This window comes from Staurois parvus, unplaced genomic scaffold (assembly GCF_062004578.1).
Source record: "Staurois parvus isolate SC_StPar_1 unplaced genomic scaffold, SC_StPar_1.0 ptg000410l, whole genome shotgun sequence".
Classification (NCBI taxonomy): Eukaryota; Metazoa; Chordata; class Amphibia; order Anura; family Ranidae; genus Staurois; species Staurois parvus.
In genome coordinates, this window is record NW_028318206.1 from 437,596 (window position 1) to 463,042 (window position 25,447).

Here is a 25,447-nt window from a genome sequence, read left to right on the forward strand (position 1 = left end):
TTATACATGGAGATCATATCCCCCCTTATGTATTATACATGGAGATCATATCCCCCCTTGTGTATTATACATGGAGATCATATCCCCCTTATGTATTATACATGGTGATCATATCCCCCCTTATGTATTATACATGGAGATCATATCCCCCCTTATGTATTATACATGGAGATCATATCCCCCTTATGTATTATACATGGAGATCATATCCCCTCTTGTGTATTATACATGGAGATCATATCCCCCCTTGTGTATTATACATGGAGATCATATCCCCCTTGTGTATTATACATGGAGATCATATCCCCCCTTGTGTATTATACATGGAGATCATATCCCCCCTTGTGTATTATACATGGAGATCATATCCCCCCTTGTGTATTATACATGGAGATCATATCCCCCCTTATGTATTATACATGGTGATCATATCCCCCCCTTATGTATTATACATGGTGATCATATCCCCCCCTTATGTATTATACATGGAGATCATATCCTCCTTATGTATTATACATGGTGATCATAACCCCCCTTATGTATTATACATGGAGATCATATCCCCCCTTATGTATTATACATGGAGATCATATCCCCCTTATGTATTATACATGGAGATCATATCTCCCCTTATGTATTATACATGGAGATCATATTCCCCCTTATGTATTATACATGGAGATCATATCCTCCTTATGTATTATACATGGTGATCATAACCCCCCTTATGTATTATACATGGTGATCATATCCCCCCTTATGTATTATACATGGAGATCATATCCCCCCTTATGTATTATACATGGTGATCATATCCCCCCTTATGTATTATACATGTTGATCATATCCCCCCTTAATCTCCTCTTCTCAAGAGATAATAAATTCAGTTCCTCTAATCTTTCCTCATAGCTGAGCTCCTCCATGCCTCTTATCAGTTTGGTTGCCCTTCTCTGTACTTTCTCCAGTTCCCCAATGTTCTTTTTGTGAATTGGTGCCCAAAACTGAACTGCATATTCCAGATGAGGTCTTACTAATGATTTGTACCGGGGGAAATTATATCTCTCTCTGGAGTCTATACCTCTCCTAATACAAGAGAGGATTTTGATCGCTTTAGAAACTGCAGCTTGGCATTGCATGCCATTATTAAGCTTGTGATCTACCAGAACCCCCAGATCCTTCTCCACCTTTGATTCCCCCAGTTGTACCCCCCCTAGTATGTATGATGCATGTGTATTCTTAGCCCCCAAGTGCATAACCTGACATTTATCAACATTAAACCTCATTTGCCACATAAACCACATTTGCCACAATCTCATAGGGAAACATGCACAGCTGATACTATCGATCACCTGCTTGGGGGGGGGGGAAGGGACCACCAAAGTGACTCAGGCAGATAGTAGGACGAGACAGAAATCACACTCTGTGCTTTGGATTGGGACAAGTGCACACTATAAAAGGATCTGCTTTGTTCATTTTTCATTTCAGAGGTTTACAACTTTAACTTTGAAATAATAAAAAGCAGCTATGGCTGCAGTGCTCGCCCTATTTGTGTGCTGTCCCCTGCTTTGTCATGCTGTGTCGGCCCTCTTCCAAGTTGGACGACACCCAGCATCATTTAAATCACTTCCTGTGAGCTCAGGGTGTCAGGCCCGCTCCTGGGCAGTACATCATTGAGTTACCCTGGCTCAAAGGAGAAAGCTGCAAAGAACAATACCATGTAGAGATCACTTACTCATTTCCTATAGGTTGTCAATGCTCTTCCCCCCCATGTCTGGAATGTCATGGGGGGGAGGGGGCAGTACCATCTGTCTATTCCATCACCCTGACCCAGCGATTCAGCAGTAGTGAGATTTCAGTTATGGTTTCCCAATACAGGTTAGGAGGCAAAGGTAGACATTCCATTGGCGATTTTAGGATACACCCATGTATTTTTCTGAATGCCCTGTTGTCTGATCCTTTTTATTTTTGTACCAAGGCAGGTGATGATCTTTAAAAAACAGCCGCAGGAGCTGCTCTGTGGGGCAAGTCTTATAAGTGATACCTGGATACTCACAGCAGCTCACTGCATCTTCTACCCACCCTGGGACAAGAACTTCACAGAGGACGACCTACTGGTGCGCATTGGAAAGCACAACCGCTTGAAGTAAGACAATTCACCCATTTATCAAAAAAGTTTGAACTGCATTATGCCACACAGTGCAACAGGTGCTGGGTATCCCTGGGGTTTGCCAATAAATAACTGGATCTACCTAAAGGTTTTCCCTCTTAATGCGGAGTTCCAAATTTAAAAAAATAATTAAAAGTCACCAGCTGCAAAAACTGTATCTGCTGACTTCCAAAATACAGACAATTACCTGTCCCTCGGTCCAGTGGTGTCCTCACCACAGCTGGCTTCACCGGCCGTCTTCTCTCCCCGGCATCTTCAGTGTGGGCACCCGGCTGTGAGAGCTTGCGGCTTTACAGCCGGGTGCCCACTGCGCATGTGCGAGACGCTGCGCTTTGTGAATGGCCCCATATTCTTCTGGGACCTGTCCCAGAAGACTAAGGAGAGGGAGGGGGGGAGGACAACTTCCGTTTCCAATCATCTTCTAGGCCACGGATGTCAAACTGGCGGCCCTCCAGCTGTTGCCAAACTACAAGTCCCATGAGGCATTTCAAGATTGACAGTTACAAACATGACTCCCAAAGACAGAGGCATGATGGGACTTGTAGTTTTGCAACAGCTGTAAGGCCGCCAGTTTGACATCCCTGGTCTAGGCGATCGCAGAGAAAGTGGGAGCGAATGCCTGTCAAATTCGGGTGCCCACCCCCCCTGCTCCCTAAAGGTGTCAATCCTTAACCTACCTAGCGGTATTCCCGAGTGTAGCTCGGGGCAAAATGTCAGTACCAAAAGCGGTAACCCCGAGCTACACTCGGGCTTACCATGCGGCGTTGCTCAGGGAGTCCCTGCAGCACTTACCTTGTCCTGCTCTCCTGCTGTTCTTCTCTGGGTAACTGCATTTATCTGCTACCTCCACTCTTAACCAGACAAACGCATTGACTCCTGTTAAATTCTCAACAAATGTTGTAATTATATCTGTGTATCTGTTGACTTGTCCTCACCTCTAGGCGCACTCAGGTTTATGACTGTGGCCTGGTTCCTAAGAATCATCCCCCCCCTATTCATGTGAGCCTTATCAGCTTCTAATTGGGGCGGAGTTGAATGCTCATTTGAGCATCTCCCTATAAATTTAGTTCAGCTCATGGGGGAGATCTCTGATGGGGGGCACAGTCTCTGATGGGGGTGCTGCTTATGATGGAGTGCGGCTTTGAATGATTGCAGAGCAGTTAAACACAGCAGTTGAACTTAAGCAGCAGGAAGACACAACAACAGCAAGAAACTCTACTGCATGCTGGACAGACTGCAAGCAAACACCCTGGGAAACATCTCTTACATACCTGAGTCCCACTCCGTGTACCTTTTTATATAATACACCCCTCTTCTGCTCTTCATATTACTATCCTCTGTTCCCAAATCTCATTTCTTTACCCCTCTGCTCCACCCCAAAACTTGTACATCTACCCCTCATTGCTATCATCTCCCTACTATTGCTTTCATCACCTCCCCAAAATGCCTCTTCCACTCCTCCTTCTCATTTTCCTCTCCTCTGTTCCCAAAATCCATTCACTATATCCCTCTGCTCCTCCCAAACATTTGTATATTGTGCCCTCACTGCTTCCTTCACCCCTCTATGGCACCTACCACCTCCTCCTATTACTCCACTCTCCCACTGACCCCAACACCTCCACTAGTAGTTTCTCACGCTCCTGCACATCCTGCTCCCATGCCACCTTTCTCACCCTTCTCCTCCTCATAACCGCGGGGGACATCTCCCCGAATCCTGGCCCTCCACCACCGCCCTCACCCGCACAAAACCCTCCCGCCTCCACGTCCTGCCGCAACTTAGTATCTGTCCCCCTGCTCCCTAAAATCTCCCCCCCGTTTTCATGTGCACTCCTGAACGCCCGATCGGTGTGCAACAAGCTTACCGCCATCCACGACCTCTTTGTTTCCCGCTCCCTCAACCTCCTGGCGATTACAGAAACCTGGATCCAGCCCACTGACTCTACCTCCCCTGCTGCACTCTCCTACGGCGGTCTCACCTGGACCCACTCACCCAGGCCCAACGGTCGTAAAGGTGGTGGGGTTGGCCTGCTCCTGTCACCGCTGAGCACCTTCCGAATCCTCCCAAACCCCCCCTCCCTATCCTTCTCCTCCTTCGAGGCCCACTGCGTCCGACTATTCTCCCCAACCCCCCTGAAGATTGCTGTGATATACCGGCCTCCTGGATCCATACCCCGCTTCCTGGAAGACTTCTCCTCCTGGCTACCCTTCTTCCTCTCCTCTGAGCTACCCACTATCATCCTTGGGGATTTCAACATCCCTGTCAACCTCGACAACCCGGACACAGCCCGTCTCCTCCACTTAACCTCCTCCTTTCAACTTGCACAGTGCATACAATCCACCACCCACTCCGACGGTAATATCCTTGATCTTGTCTTCTCCAACCGCTGCGCTCCCCACAACCTCACTAACACCCCCTTCCCTCTCTCTGACCACAACCTGATTACCTTCTCTATCTCCTCGTCCTCCAACGCCTACCCCTCCAAATGTCACACTACTACCAGCCGTAACCTCCGCAACCTTAACCCTGCCTCCCTCCATTCCGCAGTTGATCAACTCCATGACCGCATCCTCCCCCTGTCCTGCCCCGACTTGGCTATGACCGCCTACAACAATGCGCTGTCAACAGCCCTTGACTCACTAGCGCCTTTAACCACACGCAACATCAGACCCCGACCGCTCCAGCCCTGGCAGACTGATCACACCAAAACCCTCAAACGACACAGTCGTGCCCTGGAGCGACTATGGCGCAAAACCAAATCCCAACAAGCCTTCACCCGATACAAATCTGCCTTCCACACCTACACCTCCTCCCTCCATACTGCCAAACAGAACTACTTCCTGACCCTCATCAAGGCCCTCTCCTCCAATCCTCGCCGACTCTTCTCCACCTTCAACTCTCTACTCTCGCCACCCCCACCTCCACCCAGCACCTCACTCACTGCCCTTGAGATTGCCAATCATTTCAAAAACAAGATTGACACAATTCGCAAGGACATTGCCGCAACTCACACGCCTTCTCAACCCGTCCCCTCTCACACAGCTACCCCCTCATCCCCCCTCCCCCTCGACATAACCCACAGGGACTTCGTCGCTGCTCAAACTCCCTCCAACCCCCTTCCCCCTCACTCAGCTACCCCCTCTACACCCCTCTCCCACGGCCCCACCACTGCTCTGACCTCCTCTCCCACCCCACCCTACATTCCTCATACTGAAGCTCCCCCAACACTCCGCACCTTTGACCTTACTACCATCGAAGAAGTCTCCAAGATCCTCTCTGATGCCCGCCTCACCACCTGCCCCCTTGACCCTATCCCCTCACAACTCCTACAACCTCCCTCCCCCTCCATCCTACGCTCCCTCACCCACATCTTCAATCTCTCCCTCTCCTCCGGCACTTTCCCTTCCCCTCTGAAACATGCACACATCACCCCCATACTTAAAAAGCCCTCCCTGGACCCCAATGACCCGAACAACCTCAGACCCATCTCCCTGCTCCCATTTACATCTAAACTCCTCGAGCGCCTAGTCTACGCCCGCCTATGCTCTCACCTCAACGACAACAACCTCCTCGATCCCCTACAGTCCGGCTTCCGTCCCCTACACTCCACCGAAACTGCCTTACTTAAACTCTCCAACGACCTGTTAACCGCCAAAGCTAATGGCCACTATTCAGTGCTCCTACTCCTTGACCTCTCTGCGGCCTTTGACACAGTCGACCACCCCCTCCTCCTCAAAAAACTACACTCCCTCGGCCTCAGAGATTCTGCTCTCTCCTGGCTCTCATCCTACCTGTCACAACCCTCTTTCAGCGTTACCTATAATGCCACCACCTCCCTCTCACTCCCCCTCTCTGTTGGGGTCCCTCAAGGCTCTGTCCTCGGGCCCCTTCTCTTCTCCATCTACACCTCCTCCCTTGGCCAACTCATACACTCTCACGGCTTCAACTACCACCTCTATGCCGACGACACACAAATCTATCTCTCAACCCCCCACCTCACCCCCTCGGTCTCCGCCCGAATCACACACCTGTTGAGCGACATATCAGACTGGATGTCGCTCCACTTCCTTAAACTGAACCTCTCCAAAACCGAGTTTCTTGTCTTCCCTCCAGCCCGGACACCACCCCCCACTGACTTCTCCATCATGTCCAACAACGCCACCATCAAACCCGCCCCGCAGGCCAGAGTACTTGGTGTCATTTTGGACTCCAACCTATCCTTCCAGCCCCAAGTCCACTCTTTAACAAACTCATGCAGACTCCACCTCCGCAACATCGCCAAAATCCGCACGTTCCTAACTCCAGAAACCACTAAACAGCTCATCCACTCCCTCATCATATCATGACTCGACTACTGCAACTCCCTCCTCACTGGCCTGCCTCGCCGCTGGCTATCCCCGCTTCAGTCCATCCTGAATACGGCTGCCAGACTCATTCACCTTTCCAACCGCTCCGTTTCCGCTACCCCCCTCTGCCAATCCCTCCACTGGCTTCCGATTGCGCAACGGATCAAATTCAAAATCCTAACGCTGACGTACAAAGCTGTCCACCATACTGCCCCGAACTACATCACTGACCTAATATCCAAGTACCGCCCAGCACGCACACTCCGCTCCTCACAAGACCTCCTTCTCTCTAGTTCCCTGGTCTCCTCCTCCCATGCCCGCCTCCAGGACTTCTCCAGGGTGTCGCCCATCCTCTGGAACTCCCTGCCCCAACCCATCAGATTATCACCTACTCTCCTCTCCTTTAGGCGCACCCTGAAAACCCATCTCTTCAGGGAAGCCTACCCCGCCCCCTGCTAACTTGCCGACCTCCTCCACTCTTCCTACCACTCCATCCCCCACAGCTATCTCCTCCTGTGCCACCATCCCCTCCCTCCTAGATTGTAAGCTTGAAAGAGCAGGGCCCTCGATCCCCTCATGTTTTGCATTGTATTGGAATTGTTCTGTCACATGTTCTGTCCCCCTTTGTAATGTACAGCGCTGAGCGAACTATTGGCGCTTTATAAATACTGTATAATAATAATAATAATAATAATAATGATGTGTCCCCTGCAGCGTCCCCGCCATCTCCTCCGGCCGATGCCAGCATCCGGCTTCTGTGTTCCGGTCCCTGTGACTTCGGGATGTACAGGCGCTACCGGCGGCGGGAAATTTGAAAATTTTAAAAAATGTCATTTTTTTCCAAACAAATTTTACATAGTAAAACATTGCTGTTTCAACCCATTTCACATACATTTTGTCCAGAGTGCTTTGTCATGTCCCCTGCCTGCATTTTGTCTGTTCTTTCTGCCTGGAAACTGAGAAATGTCCATGGCGTCCAAAAAGTGTCCCTTTAGGTCAAAAGCGGGTTTAGATCAGCTAGAGAACAGCGATAGTAAATCAGAACCACTTGCAGAATTGAGTGATAATGATTCGTGGGGAAATTCGTCATCAGACACTGAAAACGATTTTGCGACTTTGCTCAGCAATGTGCGAACTTGGCGCTATATTTCAAATTTCAGTGTTTTTGGTTTGATTATATTATTGAATTAAATGTATTATTATTATATTATTATTTTTTATGATTATTTATTAAATTATAATTTATGATTTCGTGTTTCAAATTTTATCATCCCCGGGATGTTTACTAGACTCTTGTTCGGACAGATTTCAGTGAGTTATTCCTAAAAATTACAGCCTACAATAAAAAAACTACATATTTCCATGCAAAAAAATGTACCGCTTTGAGCACCAAAAATCTGAAATAATCAGACCGCCAGGGAGGTTAATGGAGAGTGGGGGACAACGACTTAAAACGAAACTTCCCCTTTTGGATGGAGCTCCGCTTTAAGGTCTCATGCACACTATGGGTTGCTTTACTAAAGGTAAATATGCTGTGCATTTGCTTTAGATCCAAGGGGAAGCTCTGAAATGAGGCAAAGCTCTGATGATTTCTTTCATCCAATCATGTGTAATCACAAATGCTGTTTTATTTTCCTTGCATGTTCCCCTCAGATCTGGAGCAACTGTGCTTGCAGTGCACAGCCTATTTGCCTTTAGTAAATCAACTGCTATGCATCACAAATGTCACTTTGAAGGGCATTTAACTTTTTTTTTTTTTTGTTTGTTTCTGCCTCTAAACTCTCCTCTATGTTAGCCTATGTGTCCAGGCATTTAGAGGCAGAAAAAAAACAGGTCTAGCATGTTCAGGAAAGGAGCTGCAAAAAAAAAATGCCTGACTTGTAAATGCATCTAACTGCGCTTAAGCATTAGGTGTGTTTTATCTCTTAGGCATTCATTCATTTCAGTGGCTACAATAAATTAATATTCTGGCCAATGAAATGAATGAACGCCAAAACACTTGACACACCAGTACTATAAAATAAACATTGTTAAAATTCTTATCCCAGCATTTTCAATTTACATCTTTCAATACTGCTGGCTCCTGCTCTCTCAGTGCTGCATCCCTGAACATCTGGTCTTCACAAGAGTTATTGTGAACAGCGCAGTCTGCGGTCAGTTATCTTGGTTGAGGGAGGAGGAGTGGAGTTACTTGCCATCCTTGGCTATGGGGCTGTGTGTTTCTTTTGATGAACATAGTGTAGGTGAGACATAACTCTAGTCCCTACATTCAAGGGTGGCTCCATAGAATGCTGCAAGAGAAAGGAGCCACCTTGAAACAGAGAATCCAGGATGGTGGTCATGACCCTAGCTTAAACTAGAACATAGGCAAGAATTGAAAGACAAAGAAAGTATTTTTATTTTATCTATTTTTTTCAATTACTTATATAGTGCCATCAATTTACGCAGCGCTTTACATATATATTGTACATTCACATCAGTCCCTAACCCTCAAGGGGCGTACAATCTAAGGTCCCTAACTCACATTCATACATACAGATATTAGGGCCAATATAGACAGGAGCCAATCAACCTACCAGCATGTCTTTGGAGTGTGAGAGGAAACAGGAGTTACATAGTTAGTCTGGCTGAAAAAAGACAAAAGTCCATCCAGTTCAACCATTAAAAAAAAAAAATTATAATCCTATACCCACAGTTGATCCAGAGGAAGGCAAAAAAAAACCCAGCAAAGCATGATCCAATTTGCTCCTGCAGGGGAAAAAGTTCCTTCCTGGTCCTCCAAGAGGCAATCAGATATTCCCTGGATCAACATTACCTATAAATGTTAGTATCCAGTTACAGGTGAAACTTGAAAAATTAGAATATCGTGCAAAAGTTCATTTATTTCCACACCACACACAGACGGATCCTGGACATGGGCTTCAAATGTCGTATTTCTCTTGTCAAGCCTCTCCTGAACAACAAACAACGTCAGAAGCGTCTTACCTGGGCTAAAGAAAAACAGACCTGGTCTGTTGCTCAGTGGTCCAAAGTCCTCTTTTCTGATGAGAGCAACTTTTGCATCTCATTTGGAAACCAAGGACCCAGAGTATGGAGGAAGAATGGAGAGGCACAAGGACCCCGAGTATGGAGGAAGAATGGAGAGGCACAAGGACCCCGAGTATGGAGGAAGAATGGAGAGGCACAAGGACCCGGAGTATGGAGGAAGAATGGAGAGGCACAAGGACCCGGAGTATGGAGGAAGAATGGAGAGGCACAAGGACCCCGAGTATGGAGGAAGAATGGAGAGGCACACACTGCAAGATGCTTGAAGTCCAGTGTGAAGTTTCCACAGTCTGTGTTGATTTGGGGAGCCATGTCATCTGCTGGTGTTGGCCCACTGTGCTTCATTAAGTCCAGGGTCAACGCAGCCGTCTACCAGGAGATTTTGGAGCACTTCATGCTTCCTTCCACAGACGAGCTTTATGGGGATGCTGACTTCATTTTCCAGCAGGACTTGGCACCTGCCCACACTGCCAAAAGCACCAAAACCTGGTTCAATGACCGTGAGATTACTGTGCTTGATTGTCCAGCATGACAAATCACGGCTTGAACTATCTTACTTTGCATGTAATGAGTCTATCTCATATATTAGTTTCACCTTTTAAGTTGCATTACTGAAATAAATGAACTTTTGGACGATATTCTAATTTTTCGAGTTTCACCTGTATATTCTGTGTATCTTGGAAAGAATCCAGGACTTTTTTAAAGCAATCCACTGAGCTGGCCAGAACCAACTCTTGAGGGAGTCTATTCCACATTTTCACAGCTCTCACTGTGAAGAAACCTTTCCGTGTTTGGAGATTACATTTCTTTTTCTCCAGATGTAAAGAGTGCCCCCTTGTCCTCTGTGATGACCTCAGGGTGAATAGCTCTACACCGAGGTCACTATATGAACCACTGATGTATTTATACATGGAGATCATATCCCCCCTTATGTATTATACATGGTGATCATATCCCCCTTATGTATTATACATGGAGATCATATCCCCCCTTATGTATTATACATGGAGATCATATCCCCCTTATGTATTATACATGGAGATCATATCCCCCCTTATGTATTATACATGGTGATCATATCCCCCCTTATGTATTATACATGGAGATCATATCCCCCCTTATGTATTATACATGGTGATCATATCCCCCCTTATGTATTATACATGGAGATCATATCCCCCCTTATGTATTATACATGGTGATCATATCCCCCCTTATGTATTATACATGGAGATCATATCCCCCCTTATGTATTATACATGGAGATCATATCCCCCCTTATGTATTATACATGGAGATCATATCCCCCCCTTATGTATTATACATGAAGATCATATCCCCCTTAATCTCTGTCACAGATGCACGATCGCCACCCTCAACATGCGACAATCGCACGACCGCGACCAACAATACATCACGCCCGCGGCATCAGACCCCAGACCTTCTCACCCAACTCGTGACCGAAGGACTGGCCGATCTAAAACCGTGGTGTGACGTGCATAACAATGCCACACTCAGCTGCGCCCTGCACAACGATTGTCCAGCTAATACAACGCAATCGACGCACCGGCAGCTTGAATGCGCTTGTTACTGGGTCGGGTTAATTACGCAACTAACCCTTCACTGCCACCACCCCTTTCTGTACAGAGAAAGGGAAAACTCTCTTTATCCAATATATACTGTAATGGTTGAAAAGTCGCCTGTCCAATGCGGTCACCGCAGGCCGATTGGGCAGAGGATTAAACAAACACAGTAGCGTCTCTTCAAAAGGCAGGAATTCGTAAATTGCAATTAAGCGCTTTAGAAACAGTTTAACACTTTCAGAAAGAAAGATTTATTACTAAAAGAATCAAACAGGTGCAATAAAATATTTACAAAGAAAATGTAACTAAGATATATATTTATATATAAAAAGAAAACAGCTCAGCACAGCAAAGAGATAACAGGGAGAAGTTAAAAGGTTAAGTTACTTGCCATGTTCAGCCTTAAGGTAAGCAGATCCAAGTTGCAGAGCGAAGGGTCTTTGATCTCCTGCTGTTACGATGTTAAAATTAGGAGATGTGTCTAGCTTTGAGTACTGGCCAATACCTGTTTAGGGAGGGATGTCGGGCGGATTCTGAATTAAAACTGACATCTTCATAATCCATGATATGAAACATAGGTGACAACTGGATCTTTTAAAAATGTTATCCGCTTTGTGCTTCTGGGGAATGCCGTGAACTCTTGAGAAGGCCCTGTTATCTTTTCCCGAGGTGCGAAGTTACACAGGTTTTGGGACAGAGAGGCTGCTGTCTCTATGGGGGGGCTTTGTAGTTCTGGGCCCCCTGCTATTCCAGCCTGCCAGAAACTTTTAACACTTACACATCTGTCCCTGTGCTTCTCAGGAAGGGAGGGGGTAGGGAATGAAGCATTGAGGGAGAAATGTATGCTCTTATCAAATTGGATGTGCCTTGACAAAATGGTGGCACTGTGTCCATATCTGAGCGCAAGATTGCTACAATCTCTTCTCAAGAGAGAATAAATTCAGTTCCTCTAATCTTTCCTCATAGCTGATCAAGATTGCTACAATCTCTTCTCAAGAGAGAATAAATTCAGTTCCTCTAATCTTTCCTCATAGCTGATCTCCTCCATGCCTCGTATCAGTTTGGTTGCCCTTTTCTGTACTGTATCCCAGAGGAAAGCCACACAGGCACAGGGAGAACATGTAAACTCCAGGCAGGTAGTACTGTGGTTGGGATTTGAACTAACAACCCTAGTGCTGCCAGGCGGAAGTGCTAACCACCCATTTAGGGCTCGTTCACACTAGCTTTTGTCTCCAAGAGCAGTCTGTGTTCGGATCGCTCTTCAGAGAACATTTGACAAGTTGGTGAGAAGACTCCGTATCGCCTCCTCACCACCTGCTTTAGACCCTTGACAGTAGCACTCTGCAACCGTATGCATTGCATGTGGTTGTTGGGCGCTTGTAGAAGAAGCAAATGTCCTCATTGGAAGATTTCCTCCCACTTCCAGTTTTTGTGACAGCTCAAAATTTTGGCTGTTCCCACATCTTCAGTCCTGGTGACCATATTCATAGGGACAAATAAAATGAACCCTCTTAGCAGAAACACAGGCTGTAAATAAAACCCAACATGGGATCCAACCCCTCACCTCTCTGTCCAAATAAAGAAAAAAACCTTTGCCTTTACACAGGCTTTAGTTTACCCAGCTTTAGAAGACATTAATCTGACACTAGAAGAAGCAATAACAGATCTGATGTGTAATATATCCCAAATCTCTTTATCAAGACATACTGTATATTAATTACTTCCACTTTTGTATTTGATATGGCATGTTGCAAGCTGGAAATACTTCCTAAATAGTACCAGAACGATAGTCTGAGATGTGGAACATGCATAGGTATCTACGTCAAATGGCTCGGGAACACCCATGAAGAACGTTGGACCAAATATAGTAAAGTTTGGTCTGGTGTGTTCAGTTGATTGGCCCACAGCCCTCACTAAGATATAAAAGTAAGCATGACATTCATGTATGTTCCTGTCATTCCAGGTATGAAAAGCAAGATGAAAGAATTCTAAAGGTTCAACGCATTGTCAAGCACCCAAAATACAACTGGAAGGAAAATCTTGACCGAGACATCGCACTTATGCAGTTGAAACGACCTTTAATCTTCACCAGCTACATCCACCCTGTGTGCCTGCCCACCAAGGAGATCGTACAATCGTAAGGAGCCCTCTTATACCTGATATGAGCTGTCCGTCTGTTTGGCTGATCACACATGGGGAAGATGCCAGACATCTGCCTGCTCCCATATTCCTTACCCACTGCATTCATTTGTGCGGCTGTACTGTGAATGCAGTGGTTGTGTGTTAAAGGTTTTGGCATGTCCTGCTAAATGTCCTATATCTGGATGTTCACGTAAAGTGACCCTGTAAGACTATAAAACAAATCATTCTAATGGAAGAGCTGTTATATTCACCTCTTTGTTTGCTTGTGTCTCCTGCCTCTATTGCATTTCAGAGCTGCAGCCTCCATGCAGAATTCAACACTTCAGTGGTGTTGGATGGCTGTGTTCTCAGCAGCATGTTGTCCTTCCATCCTCCAATCACTACATCACTGCTGTAGGGCTAAGGGTTGGATGGAACCACAGAGCATGGTCATGGGTGCAGGCACAGGTTTTAATTACCTTACAAATATGCATGAACAAAGCAGATTAGAATTTCTAAGAGGAAACTATTACGGTTTTGGGTCATATATATATATATATATATATATATATATATATATATACAGTGCTCAGCATAAATGTGTACACTCCTTTTGAAAATGAAGATTTTAATTCTGTATCTCAATGAACGCTAAAAGAATTTCCAAAATTTTACCAAAACTGAGTTTTACAGAACATTTGATTTAGCTCATATAACTTAGATCACAAAATCTTCAGTTTTGCTCAGATTGTAAAAATGAATACACCCCACAACAAAAACTACTCCATCTAGTATTTTGTATAACCTCCATGATTTGTAAGGACAGCACCAAGTCTTCTAGGTATGGAATGAACAAGTTGGCAACATATTGCAACATCTATCTTTTTCAATTCTTCATGAACGACCTCTTTTAGAGCCTGGATGCTGGATGGAGAGCGATGCTAAACTTGTCTCTTCAGAATTCTCCATAGGTGTTCGATTGGGTTCAAATCAGGAGACATACTTGGCCACTGAATCACTTTCACCCTGTTCCTCTTCAGAAATGGAACAGTGGCCTTAGATGTGTGTTTTGGATCATTGTCATGTTGGAAAAGTGCACGACGACCAAGGGCACGAACAGGGGCGGACTGACAACTCATGGGGCCCCCGGGCAATAGGGGATCATGGGGCCCCTGTGTCCTTGCCTAAGCTCAAAAATGCCTATGAAAAAGGTACCAGGGGCATCTCATGGGGCCCCCTACTGACCCTGGGCCCTCGGGCAGTGCCCGAGTTTACAAATGGGCAGTCCGCCCCTGGGCACAAAGTGATGGTAGCATCTTCTCTTTCAATATAGAGCAGTACATCTAGCCATATTTTTTTGAAACTTGCAGGGGCACCCTCTATTAGCGTAGGTGGTTTGATACAGAGACAAATTGGAGTTCCCCAATCGCATCCACAAATGTACTGTGGGAGGAGAGGCTTTCTTCCAGCACACTGTAATTGCCTTACGGCATAAAATAGCAAAAGGCTCATGAGAGTATGTTTAGCCACTGTGTGGGTCAATGATTCCACCAGCCCCAGCAGAAAATATTGCAGCTCAAGGGGTACTATGATCTGTATTTTCAATAATTTGTAACATAACCTGCCAATACAGCCCTATAGCAGGGCATGAGCAAAATAATGTGTGAAAATTCACCTGATTGAGGGGCATGGCTTGGCCGTCCATGTGAGCGGTAGTGTTCCCGTACAGCTCTGGCAGAATCCTGATCGTTATCCTGAAAGGAGACCTTCCCACTCATTGTACCTAATAGGGACATGGACGATCTTGTTACCGGCTACATCCTGTCACCGCCGCTACAAAACAAAAGGAGGAGGGAGTTGCTGCAGCGTTGCCTTCTCAACACGGGGGGGATACACTTTCTCAACAGCCCTCTAAAGACCGCCAGAAAGATGTAGCAGCTAAACTGGGCAAATTCGCCCACACTGCCAACAAGGAGAGATCTCCACCACCTATCCAGCAAGATGAAGGGAGGAAACTAGCAGGTGCGGGGGTTATCCACCAGCTAAGAGCCAGATGGCCTTGGCATTGCCCTCTCCAGCTCCTGAAACAGTGAGTGTAAGTCATTCCTCAATCTCTAATGCCAGCCAGGCAGATGACTCAAATTTTCCAGAGCCATCTCTCAAGATAATATTAGCATACATATGGCACTTCCCTAACCCAGCTCAGGGTGGAATTTAAGAGTACGAAAGAAAATATCCTGTTTATCCACCATGAAATGCAGAAAATCAGAGAAAGGGCCACCGCTCTGGAGGGTAGAGTAAGCACCATTGAGGATGATTTTCCTTCTCTCCAACAAGATGTTCACTCTAATACTGACCTCAGAGCACTCTGCCAGAATAGACGAAATGAAGAATAGTCTTCGCAGAAATAATCTCCGTTTGGTTGGCTTACCGGAGAAGGCGGAGGGTAAGAACCCTGTAACATGTATTGAGAATTGGATCCTAACTACTTTCAGTAAAGATAATCTTACCCCTTTCTTTTCTGTGGAAAGAGCCCACAGAGTGCCATCTTGTCCTCCACCACCAGGGAATCCAGACAGACCCTTCTTGCTGAAACTCCTACACTATAAGGACAGAGACATTATCCTTAGACTCGCCCCGGCAACAATAGAACATGCAAATCCATGGTGGGAAAATATCTATCTTTCCGGATTTCTCTGAATTTCAGCGTAAGCGAGCTAGATTCGCGGAAGTTAAGACGACTGCAAGCAATCCACTTGCCACTCTAGTTCTTTCTCTTCCCTATTTCGTATAGATTTAGCATTGGACGTGTGATTTCGTGCCTTTACCACACTGCACTTGGAGTGAAAAAGCCCTAAAAAAAAAGTAGGTTGTAAATCTAAATCCCCCTCCTAGCACACACCCTCCCAAATCCCCCCTCCTAGCACAACTACCCCCCATCCCCTTTCTAGCATAAATTCTGTCACTACAGGAGTAGTCACAGCAGAAGAGAGGAGAAGGAAGCCAAGAGGAGGTGTGAGTTGTGCTCTCTCTCTCCTCCCTTCACAGCTCCTCTTCCTCTTATACATTTGGATCCTAGGGTGACCCTTTGTTAACTCCTGTGTTAGAGGACCGAGTGAACACTGTTAACTCCTGTGTTAGAGGACTGAGTGAACACTGTTAACCTCTGTGTTCAGAGGAGGTAGAGAGCTCAACTTGCACCTCCTCCTGACTCTCTCCTCTCTGTATTATTGCCAGCAAAACTGAAAGCTGGCTGCCTGACCTGTCTTTAGCAACCAATGATGTGGTCAGGCGGGTTGAGCTCTCTGCCTCCTCTGTACACGGGAGTTAGCATTGCTTGTTCCCTCGTCTATCAAAGGAGTTGACAGAAGATCGGGCTGCTGCTGCGGCACCCCTGAGGACTCTTGACGACACCCCAGTTAAAAAAAAAAAACAAAACACTGGTCTAATGAGACCAAAATGGAACTTGGCAATTAAAACCATAAGTCTTACAGTGTATATCCTCATAAACACACCATCCCCACTGTGAAGCATAGCGGTGGGAGCACCAGGCTGTGCTGATGCTTCTTTGCAGGTGTCCTTCAAGGGCCTATGAGTGTAAGGAGTAGATTGAATAAAGGGATATCCTGACACAAGAAACCTGAGCTACGGGAGATTTGTAAAACAAGAAATCAGAGAAAGGAGCACACTTCCCATAGTGTAGCATGCATAAGAAGTTTAATGGACAAAATAAAATCAATGGTTGCACTCACGAACAACTGTGGGGTATAGAGGCTTGTCAGGTGGCTTGGAGGATAAGTCCAGAGTCAGTGTACGAGTTATCCCAGATCTCCGCCCTGGCCACTGACTGGGGAAAAGCATGGGCTGAAGTAAATGACAGTGCCGGCAGAGATGGATGGAGCTGCTGCAAGGTCTAGAGTTCAGGATCTGAAAGCCTCCTGCGGTCACCACTGTGTACCCCAATATACAGGGACACATTTTGAAGAAATCCTGATATTCTTGATAAAGAAGCAGGATTGCTTTAAAAAAAAAAAAGCTGAGAATTACTGTTTGCTTACTATCCCCATACAACATGACAGAGCTTGAACAGTTTTGTGAAGAGGAATGGGGAAACATTGCAGTATTATGGGGAACATCTGATAAGGACCTCTCTACATAGACTCAGTTATAGCTGCTTGAAAAGTTGAATCCATGAAATAACTTGAGGAGATATATACTTACACAGCCGGGGATTTTGTGTTTTTCATTGTAAATAATTGAAATCACCTGGTACAGATCTGGTCTCACTTTTACATAAGAGACATTTTTTTCCATTCCCAGGTGAATACATAACAGGCACTGTGTAAGAAGATGCTTCTCTTACGAAAGGCTTTGATAGGTTTTATTAATATGATGTATAACATTTATATGGTCTCTCTGCAGACTTTTTCAGGCAGGATACAAAGGTCGAGTGACAGGTTGGGGGAATCTTCAGGAAAACTGGAGCACTGGAGGTCCTAAGCTCCCACAGGTCCTACAGCAGATTAACCTTCCCATTGTGGAGCAGGAGAGGTGCAAATCCTCCACCAAGGTCAAGGTCACAGATAACATGTTCTGTGCAGGTAAGATGAATGGACATAACTAGAACAATGGACCGAGCTTCAAGGGGTTGAAAAACCGCATGTCATTAAGCGCTTCTTCACACAAACAATTGATTTGCACTTACCGCCCCCCACCTGCTACCCCCTTTATTTGCAGAGCAGTGGCCAGGGGTGTACACATGCTTCCTGGCTATGGCAGGAATTACACTGCCTATAATGACAAGTGAATAGGGGTGCTATGCAATCCTGCAACCAGGTGCAATGCACACAGTTTCGGCGCTATAGTGTGGGGTTCAAGCAGGCAGTGTGAAGATACAATGCCTCCTTATCACTTATCAAATGCTAGTGTGAATGAGGGAGAGGGGGGGGGAGAGAGAGAGGAGAGAGGAGGGGAAAGAGGGGTGAGAGAGAAAAAGGGGGTGAGGGAGAGGGGGGGGTGAGAGAGAGGGGAGGAGAGGTGAGAGAGGGGGGTGAGAGAGGAGGAGAGGTGAGGAGAGGTGGAGGGGTGAGAGAAAGAGGGGGGTGAGAGAGGGGGGGAGGAGAGATAGAGGGGGGAGGAGAGAGGGGAAAGGGGGGAGAGAGAGCCTACATACCAACAGTAATACTCAAGGAACAGAGCATGCTGGGTCATTGTAAAGTGGAGTAATATGGCCAAATACCAAGTGCACATACTTGCTGCCATTACTGTGCTCAGACACTTTTCCTTGTATACGTCTATCTGCCCAGAATCCAGGGGAAATGACAGCAGCAACACTTAATCATTTTATCGTTCTTGTCAGGTTACAAGCCAGAAGACAACAAAAGAGGAGATGCTTGTGAAGGAGACAGCGGTGGTCCTTTTACTATGAAGGTAAGGCTCATTAGAAGTTTCACCAGAAGCACAATTACATCAAAGTGTACTCAAACCCCTGCTTTCTATTCCTTACATGTGGTGGCTGCATTGTTTTTTTTTTTTTTGTTTTTTATTTTCACCTAGTGAACTGATGAATAACACTTCCAGTCCCTTCATGTCTACACATTTTTCCACTGTATCTCTGGGGACAGCTATAGTTTTCACACAGGCTGGACTTCAGACATTTATTTTATTTATTTCAGGTACTTATATAGCGCTGTCAATTTACACAGCACTTTACATATATATTGTACATTCACATCAGTCCCTAACCCTCAAGGGGCGTACAATCTAAGGTCCCTAACTCACATTCATACATACAGATACTAGGGCCAATTTAGACAGGATCCAATTAACCTACCAGCATGTCTTTGGAGTTTGGGAGGAAACCGGAGTACCCAGAGGAAACCCACGCAGGCACAGGGAGAACATGCAAACTCCAGGCAGGTGGTTCCGTGGTTGGACATGTCTGTCTTTTTTTTTTTAATCTCCATTACATGGTGAATGGGACAATTAGCTTATCCAATAAAGTTATTTGCACTTTGTTCTAAGAGAAGTTTTTTTTTCCCAAATTATACTTACCTAGGTGGATGCAGCATCTGTCCCCCCCCCGCTGGCTTTAAGTGTGAGAACTCAGTGATCACATGACCACTGACTTCTCACAGCCGCTGTGAGCAGAGATCGATGACTGTCAGTCACCGCTGTCTGCTCTGCCCCCCCAGCGCTCACTGGAGGTCTTGGCTGTGGAGGGGGAGGGAGCGGCTGGCTCAGGTTCTGAGCCAGACTCAGGCAGATCCCATCTTTAAAGTCGGGATCTTTCCCCAGCCTGGACCCTTGAGCCTGCTGTCAGCTGAAAACAGGTCACAGCAGTGCTGGACGAACTGCACTCGTGTGATTCACAGAAGAAGTACAGCCAAAAGAGCTTTGGCTTTACAGCTCACAGGAAGTGACAAGGGCATTGCAGATCTGGGAAAATCAACAGGTATTTTGTGTAATCTCTAGAAATGTTCTCAGGCAGAAAAATGAATACTAATACAGCCACCACATCTAAGGACTGGTAAGCGTCAATCAATTACATTTTTGAATTTAGATATGCTATAAAGTGGAACTTGAATTAAATAAATGTATCTGAGCACCACAAGCCAAAAACATTTTCAATTTTCAAAGCAAACTCACCTGTCTATACTGTATGTCTCTATGCTTTATTTTGGCTGGACGGGAGCAGTGCAGGGCGGGTTGCCGTTCATAAACAGCACCCACATTTTAAGCCTGGGAGCGCGCAGAACACGGATTGCTGTACGGGACCTCTGTGTGAGGTCCCGATCATGTGATCACTGGCCAATCAGTGATCACATGAATAGTAGTAAGCAAGATGTCACTTCTAACATCATTGCTTACTACATGTGAAATCTGTGAATGATCACAGAGATTACATGGTACAAGGCTATTCACAACAGCCTTGTACCATGTGACAAGCTGTGACCAATCACAGCTCTCACAGTATTTCTCAATGCCTGCAAGAATGCAGTCAGAGAGAAGGAGAAATGATTGCTTTTACATCCATAAAGGCTATAAAAGCAATCAGTGTAGAAAAAAAAAAAAAAAAGTGGTGGCACTGTACTGCTAGGGTTACAGTATGTTTAAAAAAAAACCCAAATTAGTTTAACCAAAAACTATAATTTTTTCATATTTTTTTGTAACTAAAAAGATAGATGAATACATTTTGGGAAAGATTTATGAAGAAAGATTTGCAAAATTTTATAAGAAAAACACTTTTTTTCAAAACTGACTTTTTCATTTATATAGCGAAAAAAAAAAAAAAAATCCCAGTGGTGAATAAATACCACCAAAATAAAGTTTTATTGGTCTCAAAAAAATGCTAAAATAATTCATATGGGTACAGTGTTGCATGACCACACAGTTGTCAAAGTGTGACAGCTCTGAAAGCTGAAAATGGTCCTGGATAGGAAGGGGGTAAAGGTGTCTGGACTTGAAGTGGTTAAAAACACTCCCTTAGCATTTTTTTTGGCTGTGGCCATTATGAGTAATGGGCAGATGATACATGTAGCATTTACTTCCTGAAATCCATCTGCCTTTAGCTCAGGCATACAGACAGGAGTGTGTGCTTCGTTGGGAAGCTCCACTTCCCCTCCTTCAGATGAAAAAATTAAAAATGCCCACGAAGACTCATTTATTAATGATTAATGTATGACATGATTTTGGCCTATGCCACAAACCAGAAAGCAACTGAAGAAATCTAAAACAAAGTACAAAACAAGTAAATATATTCTACTTTCTTCTCTATCGTTGGGGTACACATCTCCACATCTTTTGGGAATGTGCTGTAATTTGTCCATACTGGCAGCAAGTCCTGCAATTTATAAATTCACACATTTCCCTGTCAGGTTAAGAATTACTTATAAAGTTATCAGACTCCTCTCTCAAATTAAATACCATAGATCTCTACTTAACCTCTTGGCGACCGGCTGCATGCAAACGTGCGGCCTCCCGGCATCTGGGTCTAGACGCCGAGCGGGTGCACATTTGTGTGCAATTAAGAAAAACATATGTGCTGAGAGCGCCAATGCATGGAAGGTTGTGAAGCCTCTAGCACAAGGCAGGGAAGCCCGACCGATAGTGTAACAAAAAGCGCACCAACATTGCGCATTGCCGCATTAAAACTGATTTTATTGAATAAAGAAGAATACTCACAAATGAAGTATAACAAGCATTAAAGGTCCTCAGAGGAACTTGGGAGAGTAGAACCAGTGCAAGTCACATCACAAGGGTAGACTCTCAAAGTGATGCGTTTTGAAGGGGGTCCCTTCTTCATAAGATTGGTTTCTATTCAGAAGTGAGCCTAATTTTGCACCATCACAGCCATCACTTCTGATAGATTTGCACTTTAACCACTTCCAGACCGGACACTTTTACCCCCTTCCTGACCAGGGCAATTTTCAGCTTTTAGTGCTCGCTCCCAGCTTTTACTTTTGAGTGTAGTACTACTCGCCTATAGTCAACATTACTCATGTCTTTACTTAGGAACTTGTGACGCTTGTGGAATGAGAATTTTGCTTTAGATTTACCAAAAACCATATAATATGAGGTCAAACCTAAACTTTCAATTGCATCCAATTAGGCAGGCCCTTGCACTACGTAGTTGAAGGTAAATCCAAAAGAAATTGGGCAGAAAATTGCATAGTGTATGGCCAGCCTTACCCTTTGGACCACTGAGATTGCACCTGTTAGCACAGTATCAGTCCTGACAGATGACATGATCTTATTATACTTTTCGCTTGGGATGTAATTTTTCTTTTTTTTGACACACAAGCTATTTAACGCTTATATTTCTGTTCATTCAGAAATACAAATAAAACGAAAAACTACAAGCCCACAGCCGCAAAGGCTGCCAGGACTTGCAGGTCATTTATTCACGGAAGTCTATGAATGAATGATGCAGCCGCGTGGGTGGAGTCTCACGGTTTTCAAATCTGATAGAGTACGGGGAGAAGTTTCCCAGTATTATCTATCACAGGGAGCGGGGCGGCCGGCGCGGCTGCAACTATGGGAACATGTCACATGTTCCACCCTAAAACCAGGAACATGTGACCTAATCCCCTAAAGTTCCCATTTATCCAAGTCATAGTATAGTTAAAAATAGACATTCAACTGGATTTGATCTGTAAATTTTTCCCAAGGAAGACCAAGAAAAACCTGATTGATGTTCAGCTATATTTTACACACTTATGGAAGGAATCTTCTAGTTACTTTTAATTCTAAAATTTTGGGGATTGTGGTTAATCACTTCCCGACCGGCTGTTGCATATAAACGACCGGACGGTTGCAGTGCAGGGTTGGGTGGCCATTTATAAACGGCCTCCCCACACCCTGCTTGTGTACGCTCCCTGGGAGCGCGCAGCACCGCGATCCGGTGCCCGCTGTGTCCTCCGGACACAGTGAAACACCGATCGTCGGACGGGACCTCTGTACGAGGTCCCGATCATGTGATCACTGATTTGCCAATCAGTGATCACATGCAAAGTAGTAAGCAAGATGTCACTTGTGACATCATTGCTTACGATGTGTGAAATCTATGAATGATCACAGAGGTCACATGGTACAAGGCTATTCACAAAAGCCTTGTACCATGTGACAAGCTGTGACCAATCACAGCTCACTCAGTACTTCTCAATGAGTGCAAGAATGCAGACAGAGAAAGAAATGATTGCTTTTACATCCTATATGGGTGTAAAAGCAATCAGTGTAAAAAAAAAAAAAAAAAAATCTTCATCACCCCCCCACAAGTAGTACAGTGTCACCATGGTGACACTGTACTGCTAGGGTGACAGTATGTAAAAAAAAATAAAAAAAACAAAAAAATAAAAATGTAAAAAAAATGTTTAAAAATTTAATTTTTGGTTATAAACTAATTTGGATTTTTTTTTTTACAAAAAAAGATAACGGAATAAATTTTGGCTAAGATTTATGATGAAATATTATTTGCAAAATTTTATAAAAAAAAAAACAAAAACACTTTCAAAATTTTTGGACATTTCATTTACATAGCAAAAAAAATACAAATCCCAGTGGTGAATAAATACCACCAAAATAAAGCTTTATCTGTCTCAAAAAAATGGTAAAAAATTATTTGGGTACAATGTTGCATGACCGCGCAATTGTCATTCAAAGTGGGATAGCGCTAAAAGCTGAAAATTGCCCTGGTCAGGAAAAGGGTAAAAGTGTCCAGTCTGGAAGTGGTTAACCACTTGCCTACCAGGCACTTATACCCCCTTATTTACCAGGCCAATTTTCAGCTTTCAGCGCTGCCGCACTTTGATTGACAATTGCGCGGTCATGCAACATTGTACCCATATGAAATTTTGATCATTTTTTTCTCACAAATAGAGCTTTCTTTTGGTGGTATTTAATTGCCACTGGGCGCTTTACTTTTTGAGCTATAAATATAAAAAGTGCAAAAAATTTGAAAAAAAAAAAAAGTTTTTGTTTCTATTATAAAATTTTTCAAACAGGTAATTTTTCTCCTTCACTGATGTGCGTTGATGAGGCGGCACTGATAGGCAGCACTAAAGGGCACTGATAGGCAGTAATAATGAGGCGGCACTAATACGCAGCACTGATAGGTGACACTGATGATAGGTACTGATAGACGGCACTGACTGGCATCACTGCTGGGCACTGACTGGCACAACCCCTGGGCACTGACTGGCAGCACTGGTGGGTGGCACAGGTGGGTGGGCACTTCTGGGCACAGGTGTGTGACACTGCAGCGTGGCACAGGTGGGTGCATTGCTGGGCACAGGTGGGCGGAGCTAGTGGGCGCACTGCTGGGCACAGGTGGGCGGAGCTTGTGCGTGGCACTGCTGGGCACCGATCATCAGGGCACTGATCATCAGTGCCGATCCCCGCTCTGACAACTGCCGGTTCTCGGCAGTACTTTCCTCACGATCTGACAGCGTGAGGAAAGTGCAGCCGAGAACCGGCACTTGCATTTTCCTCTGATCAGCGTGTCATTGGACACCGCTGATCACGTGGTAAAAGGCCGCTGTGATTGGCCTTTTACCACATCACGTGATCAGCTGTGTCCGTAGGACACAGCGATCACGGAGATCGCCGGGTGCGCGTTCTGGGAGGACGTCATATGACGTCCACCCAGAACTGGCCGGCCGCAGTGCAGCCGTCATTCGGCTATCTGCGGTCGGCAGGTAGTTAAAGTGCAAATCTATCAGAAGTGATGGCGCAAAATTAGACTCACTTCTGAATAGAAACCAATCGTATGAAGAAGGGACCCCTTCAAAACGCATCACTTTGAGAGTCTACCCTCGTGATGTGACTCGCACTGGTTCTACTCTCCCAAGTTCCTCTGAGGACCTTTAATGCTGGTTATACTTCATTTGTATTATTCTTTATTCAATAAAATCAGTTTTAATGCGGCAATGCGCAATGTTGGTGCGCTTTTTGTTACACGATCGGTCGGGATTCCCCTGCCTTGTGCTAGAGGCTTCACAACCTTCCATGCATTGGTGGTTGCAATTTCTCAAAGTTTTTCAAGGTTCCCTTTCATCCTTCCACCCCTATTCTGATTGCTAGAGCGCAGGAGGTGTTATTTCTGTCTTCAGAAACCAATCAGATTCTAACTTAGACTTCTGCATAAAAACCAATCCGCTTCCAGGTTTTATTGCCAAAGTGAGCCTGATTTTGCACTCTCCAGCTTTAGTAAATAAACCCCAATGTGGAAGCAGGGGCTCCCATGTACATGTTTGCAAATGACTAAACGTTTCTGTTGTATGAATATGTGCAGATTCCAACTCCTCTCATTGTTCACTTAGGACCCAGTCAGCAATCGCTGGTACCAAATGGGAATAGTCTCCTGGGGTGAAGGCTGCGACCGTGATGACAAGTTTGGCTTCTACACACATGTGCACCGTTTGCGGAAATGGATTATGAAGATTATAGAGCAATGTGCCTCTTCTGAGAGCGGGCATATATAAGTTAAATCTCCCAGCATCCTTTACTGAACTGTGTAAGAATACCACTGATCTACAGTGCACCACCCTCTGCCTTCTCAGCATGTTGCAGCTCAACATAGTATATCTGTGCATATCAATAAAGTGATTTAAAACACCTCCTCAAAGATGATGTTCCATCTCCATGATCTAGGAATCACACAACTGTGCTTTGCTAGTCGAACAGGGAA

The 25,447-nt window shown here is 45.2% G+C and overlaps 1 protein-coding gene across 1 annotated transcript in view; it reads left to right on the forward strand.

Annotated features, from left to right (window-relative positions):
- F2 (coagulation factor II, thrombin) overlaps positions 1–25,384 on the forward strand; it is a 70,682-nt gene extending 45,298 nt beyond the window's left edge. The window contains exons 10-14 of the mRNA XM_089686760.1: positions 1,976–2,143; positions 13,103–13,276; positions 17,683–17,861; positions 18,620–18,690; positions 25,080–25,384. Coding sequence (XP_089542886.1) covers positions 1,976–2,143; positions 13,103–13,276; positions 17,683–17,861; positions 18,620–18,690; positions 25,080–25,241 — 754 coding nt within the window. The 3' untranslated portion in view covers positions 25,242–25,384. The remainder of the gene's footprint in view (positions 1–1,975; positions 2,144–13,102; positions 13,277–17,682; positions 17,862–18,619; positions 18,691–25,079) is intronic.
- Positions 25,385–25,447: the final 63 nt, after the last annotated feature.